At 36.5% G+C, this 10,246-nt stretch overlaps 1 protein-coding gene across 1 annotated transcript; it reads right to left on the bottom strand.

Moving 5' to 3' along the window:
• Positions 1–9,322: 9,322 nt before the first annotated feature.
• On the bottom strand, positions 9,323–10,246 carry LOC110289659 (olfactory receptor 1030-like). The gene has a single exon (XM_021155957.1). It carries the CDS (start codon positions 10,244–10,246, stop codon positions 9,323–9,325), a length of 924 nt encoding a protein of 307 aa, XP_021011616.1.

Below are 10,246 nucleotides of genomic sequence, written 5' to 3'. Positions count from 1 at the left end.
AGTGGATGCTCACAGTCAGCTATTGGATGGATCACTGGGCCCCCAATGGAGGAGCTAGAGAAAATACCCAAGGATCTAAAGGGATCTGCAACCCTATAGGTGGAACAACATTATGAACTAACCAATACCCTGGAGCTCTTGTCTCTAGCTGCATATGTATCAAAAGATGGCCTAGTCGGCCATCACTGGAAAGAGAGGTCCATTGGACTTGCCAACTTTATATGCCCCAGTACAGGGAATGCCAGGGCCAAAAAGTGGGAGTGGGTGGGTAGGGGAGTGGGGGGGAGGGTATGGGGTACTTTTGGGATAGCATTGGAAATGTAAATGAGAAAAATACCTAATTAAAAAATATGAATGAGAAGAGAAAGAAAAAGAGAGTCACAATATTTTAAAGATATTTATGAGAATAATAATTAAATAGAAGAAAAATTACTGTTATTTATGTAGCTAATATTAAAGAAAGTGAGGTAGTTGTGTCCATACATTTATTTTAAAGTTTATTCCTATTACAACCAACACACACTTAGTTTTTTTTCTTCATTTTCTGTTTTAAAATATTGACTTTAGCTTTATACTCAAAGTATTTTGTTTTCATTATACTTTTTTTAATTTGCTTTATTATTGTGAGGATGTATATTTCAACATATGTGTGTGTATATAGACAACTCACCCAATCTTCCCACTTTATGGGTTGTCAGGATCGAACTCAGGTCATCAGGCTTGGCAGAAGCTCCCCTTATCTTTTAAGTCATCCTTCCAACACTCATACTTAAAATCTTTTACTGAATAATTTCATAAATCATATTTCATAATAAAATTTGTGACTTTACTTATTTAATTATATATTTCAGAAAGTTAATAATTAACTAAATCTGTTCACGTACCCGAATGTTCAAACACCTAGTAAGTGTCATTTGGATATATTAGTGGCAGTAACCACGCTCACATGGTCTTCTTCCAACACACCAACTTATTAAATATCTTAAAATATTAAGCTATTTTCAGTGCATGTGATAACAAATCTCACACTCACAAAACTCTACTGTGTAAATATGAACATCTTTCTCCTGTTCATCTTAAGAAAATCAAGAAAATCAGAATACTGTCCATCTTAGATTGGCTGTAGGGTGTGATTTATAAACATAAAATTATTTTGTTTGGAAATCTCCTTCATCAAATGTTGTTCTGAATCTGGAGCACATTATGAAATTCTCTGAGATATGCAATTTAATCCAGAAAGTCTAAATGTAACTCTTTGTAGAGAACAGAAACAACCATGGCATTCTTACACAGTACAAGGGAAAGGATTGCATGACAACTCCTGTTAAGCACAAACATGCTTGATCATGAGAATATTTTATGTCTTTCATTAATCTTAACCTAATGTATCCATTTTCTTGTTATAATCAAAACCAAACTGCTGCTTCTGCAACAACTCCTACGGTAATCCTTACTCCCTCACAAATACAGACACCCAACTAAGACCCTGTGAATACCTAGTTAACAGACTACCATGTCATGATTTCTCATTTGAAGAAGTGAGTTTTTATTAAAGAAGTTATTAATGGCGATATTTTCTGTTCCTCAACCAATTTTGGCTCAGTTTGTGGTATGAATTTCTCCAGTTTATCAGAGAGATACAAAGAGCTTCCATGGCTTTGGCCCAATATGAGCTAAATCTGTCTCTTCAGAGCCACACCTTGTTGTATCTCTGTGGTATTCTCTCCTCAGCTTTCTTAAGATCCTCCTATACTGCAGTATGTCTATGCAATTAAAAAGTTTTACCCCCAAATAATCCTTCTTAGTGTTCCTGTTAAATCTGTAACCAAACATTTCACTATAGACATCAGATGTCGAAAATATAACACAACAGTTCTTGATATTAGAGTGTGTGAAAATCTGCCTAAAGTGTTGCTTATTAAATCTAAAGGAATCACAGCTAGGTGAGTCACATCATCTCTCAAACTGCAGATTGTAAACATTCCTGAGAAAAACAGGACCAGGGGAATGAAGCTGAGGAAAAGGCCTCCCAGGAGAGCCTTATTAAAATAATTTTTATGCTTAAGATAAAGGGTGCAATAAGATGCTGAAAGCAGAAACCTGTTAGAGAAGACTGAGGCCAGGTTTAACATTGAGGGATCCTGGGGGGAAACACAGCCTTGGATTCAGTAAAATAGAGTTGCTGAGACTGCGTTTGGAAAGTTGGTGGAGATAAGTTTTATCCTTTGTGTTCTGGCCTTAGTCGTAGAAGATTCAGGAACACAGCTGGAGGAAGACATTTCACTGAGAGATACAAGATGACAGCAGCTCAGAGAACTTGGCATTGAGAAACAGACTTTTGGAGGATATGCCTAGTGCCATTGAGATAGAAGCAGCTAAGGGTCAGTCAAGTGCATAAGCAGTGATATCTGTTTCCTCTGCAGTAAGATTGACCATCAGCATATTAGGCCATTATAAACTGTAGAACTGAATTGAATATCTTCTTTTTTTTAAATATAGGCCCTTACAGTTTCTGTAGTGAATAGAAATATATAGGATTCTGAATAAATGAATGTTCATTCAAGTAGCTAATGAGAAACTTAAGATACTGCAAAAATGTCAGATAGCATGTTTTAAGAAGATATTTCTAGAAAGGAGGGAGAATTTGAAGAAATACTGTTACTCTCCTTGGCAGTATTAGTGTTGTTATCAAACTTCATGCTACAGATTTTGCACCATGCCACTTATCCTCAACAAATCAAATTAATAGTACAATATAGAAAAAGGTTATTTGTTTACTATGGCCACTATGAGAAGAAGAAGAACAGCAAAAACACAACAAACATGCTAAGCTTTCTCGTGGGTCCTGAAGATTAAAGTTTAAATACATGGATAAGGACCTGCAGATATAAACAGTGCTGGTCAAGATATTGTCCTCCTCGCCATTGGCACATCCATACCTGGGCTCCAGTCACATTCTATTAGGTCTGACAAGCTGTAACAACTGTGTAAATTCTTTTCAGTAGAGATAAGTGCCCCTCATGTTGGTTCATTTTCCTTCACCCAACATGAGGTTCTTGGGTGAAAATTCCCATTTCTTTGGGGTCCATTATTTCCATATTATGAGGGCCAAATTGAGAGACATATATGTCTTGCTAGAATATCCTATTTTCTCCCAGATAGAGTGTGAGCTTTGAGTGCATGAAGGCAGATGAAGAAAATGCTAGCTAGGTGTTCCCACAAAGCAAAAGTACTTAGTCCCTGGAAGGCTGACACTTATTGTCGGTAAATTTATTGAACTTTTAAATCTGAAGGGAAAATAGCAGAGTGGCCTGCATATGGTTTTAGAAAACAGTACACCAAAATTAAATTAGTCTTTGAGGTATGCACAGGGAAATTTTGTGCTTGTAAAGGAAGAATTCCAATATGTTTCCAATGAACACAGAAACATAACTACCTGCTCCTGAACAAACATGGTTAAAGTAACCTAAAATCTGAAGTCAGTACATAAGGATCATTGTTAGAAACCTAATTTATACCACTCAGACCTGGTTTCCTTTCTATTTTTCTTTTGGTGTACTGTTATTCACAGTAAATATTAAGATTCCTGTTTCTCACTGATTCTCAAATTCAGGAAAAATCATGTTAAAAAGGTAAAGCTAGGAAACATGGTTTTTGCCTGATTTAGAGACCAGTTATTTTCACTTGAATAAACAAAGGGAGGAAAAATACAAGATTTTCTTGTAGCTCTGACACATACCTGTTTTTTAGTCTCTGACTTTAGAAGTTTCTTGGTACTGCTATAAAATATACTCCTACTTATACTTGCTCAAGGAAAGTGGGCCAACCAAAGCCAACCTGCAGAGGGACTAATATGCAACACAATGAGCCGACTCTGGGGACCATCTTTCTTGGCTCTAATTGCAACATTTTGGATCCCAAAACTAATTATTCATCTCAGTCATCGTATTTTCTACCATTTCATACATAAAAGTATCTATAAAAGGAGCTCTGTAGAGGACACAGTTAATCTTGATTACCTTTTTTAATGTGCTAAAATACTTACATGAGGTGAACTCAGTCATTGCTATCATTCTCTAAACTACTATGAATTCTATGCTTTGATGAGCATTCAATTTAAATTGAAATTCTATCTAATATAAAAATAATTACAATAATAAATATTGGTAGTTTATGATATATAAAATAATCAGCAGGTTAAAAAATAATTGCCTTCAATCTTTATGATATGATTCTGATCACTAAGAATCACACACAGCCTAAGGACACAATACTTTTCTCAAAATCATTATTTGTTTGCAACAAAAACTCATGGCATGTGCACGCCTATACACATTCATCCCATGCTCATAAATAAATCTAAATATCATTTAAATAATAAAACTAAAATAAAATAACAACTTCAGGATTTATGACCATTATTTAATAATCTTCTCTTTGTGTGTATTAATTATTTCACTTGAATAAAGGAAATTGGTTTATTCAAATTTACATACATATATTACAAAATTACACATACACACATATAAAGACAAAGAGAGAAAGATAAAGATAGAGAGAGAGACCACTCCCAGATATATTATGTAATGAATACATACATATATGTACACAAATTTAAATAGATACATATTGTCTAAAATATACAAAATATCTAGACTATAACAGACTTAAACAGTATCAACTTTTATATGATATATATGTTTCTATAGAAGTTTACCATATTTGTGTGTATAAAAGGGGAGTATACAAGTATACATTGTTTTGAAGCTTATTTTACATTGATATATTATTAAAATATCTATGCATGTCATCCGATTTTTGTTGGGACCATGAATTCCATAGCCATAGCTTTGTAAGCTAAGTACTACCACTTTAAACACTAAGTATGTTTAACGCAAATTACCGTAAATTCTCAAGATGATGTAACCACCCCAGGCCCTAAAGGGCTTGAAGAGACCCCTAAAAGCACTGAACAGTTTAAATAGAAGGTAAACATGAGTGTAACATAATGTTTTCCTTATCTTTGCCCTTAGCCTTTTTATAAGCTCTAAGTCTGCAAGAGAGATGCTTTTCATACCTATTTGCTGCTTAGTGTTGCCATAGGTCAGGTAATTATTGTCCAGTTTGACTTAGAGATCCTCATTCTGACTAACAGTACCATGTATGAAGCAATTGTGCCTCATACCTTAAATATATTTACTCCCCTACAAGCATAAAGCCTAAGGAATGTGTTAGAGATGAACATCTTTAAAGCTTTAAGCTAGAGAAGGACACAAGTCATAACCTGTGTGTGTGTGTGTGTGTGTGTGTGTGTGTGTGTGTGTTGGGGGGGTGTTAATTTCTTTTTTTTCATTTTTTTCTTTTTTTAATTTTATTTAATCTTGTTTTTACTCTGAAGATTTTATTCTTATCCCTGTCCACCCTCTGACTGTTCCCCATCCCATACCTACTCCCCACACCATGTATCAGTGAGGATGTCCCACCCCACCAGACCTCTAAACTCTCTAGTGTCTCTATTCTCTTGAAGTATAGGTGCATCTTCTCTGACTGAACCCAGACCTGGCAGTCCTCTGATATATATACATGTGTGTGTGTGTGTGTGTGTGTGTGTGTGCATCATATCAGCTAGCCTATGCTGCCTGGTTGATGGTCCAGTATCTGAGAGATTGTGGGGGTCCAGGTTAATTTAGACTGCTGGTTCTCCAACCGGTCACCTTCCTCCTCAGCTTCTTCCAGCTTTACTCTAATTTAACCACAGGAGTCAGCAGCATCTGTCAATTGGTTGGTTGGTTGCAAGTATTTGCATCTGACTCCTTCAACTGCTTGTTTCTTGGGTCTTTCTGAGGGCAGTCATGATAGATCCCTTTTTGTGATGCTCCACAGCCTCAGTAATAGTGTCAGACCTTGGGGCCTCTCATTGAGCTGGATCCCACTTTGGACCTGTCACTGGACCTCCTTTTTCTCAGGCTTCTCTCCATTTCCATCCCTGCAGTTCTTTCAGACAGGAACAATTATGGATCAGAGATGTGACTGTGGGATGGCAACCCCATCCCTCCCTTGATGACCTGAGTTCCTACTGGAGGTAGGTCTATAAGGTCCCTCCCTTTGAGTCCTAAGAGTCTCTCACATCACATGCCTCTGGAGGGTCCACCCAACCTTCTAACTCCTGATGTTGCCTATTTCCATTCTTGCTACTGACCTTCAGGACTTCAGTCCTTTTCTCTCAGCCAATACAAGATCAGGTTTCCCTCTCCCCATCACTTCCCCTCCCAGGTCCCTCTCACTCCCCACCCAACTTGTGATTGTTTTCTTCTCCCTCCCAAGTGAGACTGAGGCATCCTCACTTGGGCCCTTCAGCTTGTTGACCTTTTTGGGTCTTTCACCTCCTAGGTCTCTGGTGCATTCTAGAAGGTCCCCCAAACCTCCTACACCATGAGGTTGCCTGTTGCCATTCTTTGTGCTGGCCCTCAGGACTTTAGTCCTTTTCCCCCACCCAATACCAGATCATGTTCCTGAAAAGCTTCTGTAAGGCAAAGGACAATAAGACAAATCAAAAACCTACAGATTGGGGAAAAAAAAGTTCACTAATCCCACATCTGATAGAGGGATATATCCAAAATATATAAAGAACTCAAGAAGTTAATCACCAAAAAACCAAACAACCTAATCAAAAATGTGATATAGACCTAAACAGAGAATTCACAACAGAGAATCTCAAATAATAATTCAAAGAAATGAGAATAATAAGTTGAATGCTCCCAACTGGAGAATTTTTAAGAAATTTGAAAATACCTGTGCTGTCTGGAAGGTGGTAGAAGAACATTTGCATATTCTTAGTAAATTGTGATTTTGAAGTCTTTTGAAGAACATTGAGTTTAAACATGAATGTGTCCCGTGATTCAAAACTAGTACTTGCCTGAAGAAACTATCTCTGGGCACATATTTAGATTTACATTATTCCATTTCTCACTAAGTTTTCATATTATCAAGAAACTGGAAATATGCAATGATACCTTAAGAGTAAAATGGATAGATGTATCTTGTCTTTTATTGGCAGAGATTATATCAGAAAAAACTGATTCTATATGAATCTATGTTCATGTACTTTAAAATGTTAGTTGAAAATTAACAGCTTGCAGAAAAACATTTTCCCATCTCCATCAAGATTTATCTAACTTAATTACAGTGTGTAATACTTTAGACACATATATACTTACAAACCGATGTAATTCTACAAAGAGTTAAGTTATACTAAGTTACAGTTACAAGTTACAAGAAGCATTTACTGAGAATACTTAACTTTTTAGTATCAAAATATATTAAACCTATTTTACTATTGCATCCAAATCTTTATTTGGGTTTGATAACAATGAGCTTATTATATTATTTATTGTTTTGGTTAAGATTATAAATCATTCTTCTTAACATTTAATAAATAGCCAGGCATGGTGGCACATGCCTTTGATCCCAGCACTTGAGAGGCAGAGTCAGGCGGATTTCTGAGTTCGAGGCCAGCCTGGTCTACAAAGAGAGTTCCAGGACAGCCAGGGCTACACAGAGAAACCCTATCTCAAAATAAATAAAACAAAAAAACCCAACAACAACAAAAAATTTAATAAATATATCCCTAAAATTAAATAATGCAGGTAATAACAATTTCATTGCACTTAGGAAGGAATCTACCTTCTCAAGACCAAATTATAAACCAATAAATTAAGTATGAATTATATAAGATGTAAAAATAAAAAAGAATTTCAAACTATATGACAATAAAAAGAATTAAAATGGAGAATATGCATATATTTAACTAACTAGTAAGAAAACAATTATACATTTTGATGTTATTATCTACTAGTGAAATGAGCCAATTTGAGCCAGACTCACTCGTCCTAAGGAAAGAGAACAGGGAAAGCTACATGGGGACAAAGAGAAGAAGAGATGGGAGAGAAAGCGAGAAAGCATGCACACCCAGAAAGAGAGGAAATGCAGAGAGAGGAAGAAAGAAGAAAGATCAAATCTAAAATGTCTGGATTTAATAGGAAAGAGCTTCTAGGGGAGTGGAAATTCAGCTCCTGGGCTGAAAAATTCAGAGAGGGTGGGGTATGCCAGGTAGGGACTGAGGAATGCCAGGGGAACCTGGAGGCCACATCCACTTTGGTATCTTAAATAAGCACCTCAGCCCCTTACCCCATGTCTGTAATGCAATACCTTTACACCTCTAAGATAAAAATCTATAATAGATTTAACAATATATAAAAATAAATATAAATATTGAAAGAGAGATAAAACTATGCATATGGCTTTGTCATACTAGAACTGGGAACAATCAATATGTAGATTCAAATGTGACTATGAGGTCACAGATCCACAGGAGTACCCATGCACTGCTAAGATTAAAACATTAAAGGCAGCTGTGTACAAAGACTTGGCAAGGGATGTGCAACTCTCCTGGCAGAATGAAGATGTTCTAAAGAGACCATTCTCTTCCCTTTGATATCACACTTCTGTAACAATGGATCACCACCCCAACCCTGTACTGAAATGTTACCTAGGAGTCACATTCCGGGTAAAGGAAAAGCCTAAGAATCTGCTGTCAGAAAAAGGGGGGGGGGATTGTAGCCCTCGAATGGATAGACAGCCTGTCAGTCCTTTTTGCATGAGGCACTGAAGACTGTCAAAACTAAACAGCAGATTAACCAATATGCATAAGTACTCATAATTCCTACAATGTGTATAAATCTATTACTCATATTATGATCCAAAAGATGAATTTGGGGTGTCAGTGGTTTTTTTCTTCTGAAGGAATGGAGGAGAGGCTACAGACTGAGGGTCATGCATACCTGTAAAAATATTACAAAGCATATCAAACACAGATTTTTCATTTCAAAGGAATACCCGATGTACAATGATGCCACTGGTTCACTAATATTATTTGAAAGGTACGTTTTAAAGAAATCATTAAATACCTGGAAGACTTTTATTTGTATTAAATACAATTTGTATCAAAAAACCAAATCAAAATTGGAAATTTTCATATTTTATAACACTGAGTCAGTGTTAGTACAATGGATACATTCATGTTCTACATTTACTACAAATAAAGGTTGTTCTCCTCTAGTTTCTGGATTATTACGCTACAAAAAGATCATTGAGATTGCACTGTCATCTCTAGTGAACCAATTAATGAAAACTAGTAAACTTTAAAGGTGAATTAAGAAATATAAAATAAAATGTGTAACATAGAAGGTTTATTCTTTTAAAAGACATGGTACTTTGTCAGATAATATGAACATTTTACATACCTGTGAGCAATTCTCAACAATCATTTCTGGATCACTTTCCTTATTGCATTTTTCACATCTTTATTCCTTAGACTATAGATGAATGGGTTTAACATAGGACTTACAAAGATATAAAAGACAGCCACAATTTTCCCTTGTTCTACAGATGTCTCAGAGGGGGGCCTGAGGTGCATGCAGAACAATGTTCCATAAAAGATGGTAACAGCTGTCAGGTGGGACCCACAAGTAGAGAAGGCCTTGCGCCTTCCCTCTGCAGAACGGATCCGCAGAATGGCTGTAAAAATGAAAATGTAGGAGATGAGGATGATGATGAGAGAACAGGTGAGGTTGGATCCTGCCACCACAAACATGGCAGTTTTTTTCACATAGGTGTCTGAGCAAGCAAGGACCATGAGTGGTGGGTCTGCACAGTAGAAGTGATTGATCTCATTGGGTCCACAAAAGGTTAAACGAAGCATCAGAATGGTCTGTATTAAACCATTTACAAAGCCGTAAATGTACTGTGTGGCCACAAGAAAGAGACAGACTCCTCGGGACATTTTACTAGTATATAACAAGGGCTTGCAGATGGCCACATAACGATCATAAGCCATAACTGCAAGCATATAGTAGTCTGTGATCACCAGAGCAATAAAAAAGTGGAATTGAATGATGCAGCCAATAAAAGAAATGGTTTTCCTCTTGGATAAAAAGTTAACCAACATCTGAGGGGCAACAGTGGTGGCATAACAGAGATCTACAAAGGAGAGATGGCTGAGGAAGAAGTACATGGGTGTGTGAAGCTTGCTGTCACTTCTGATTAAGAAGATCATGCTCACGTTACCAACCACTGTGATGAGGTAGATGAGTAGGAATACCACAAAGAGCACAGGCTGAAGCTCTGCTCGATCCGTCAATCCTAGGAAAATAAACTCTGTAACTGTTGTAAAGTTTTTCTTTAACAT

This window comes from Mus caroli, chromosome 2 (assembly GCF_900094665.2).
Source record: "Mus caroli chromosome 2, CAROLI_EIJ_v1.1, whole genome shotgun sequence".
Taxonomy (NCBI): Eukaryota; Metazoa; Chordata; class Mammalia; order Rodentia; family Muridae; genus Mus; species Mus caroli.
This window is presented reverse-complemented; position numbering and strand designations above follow the sequence as displayed.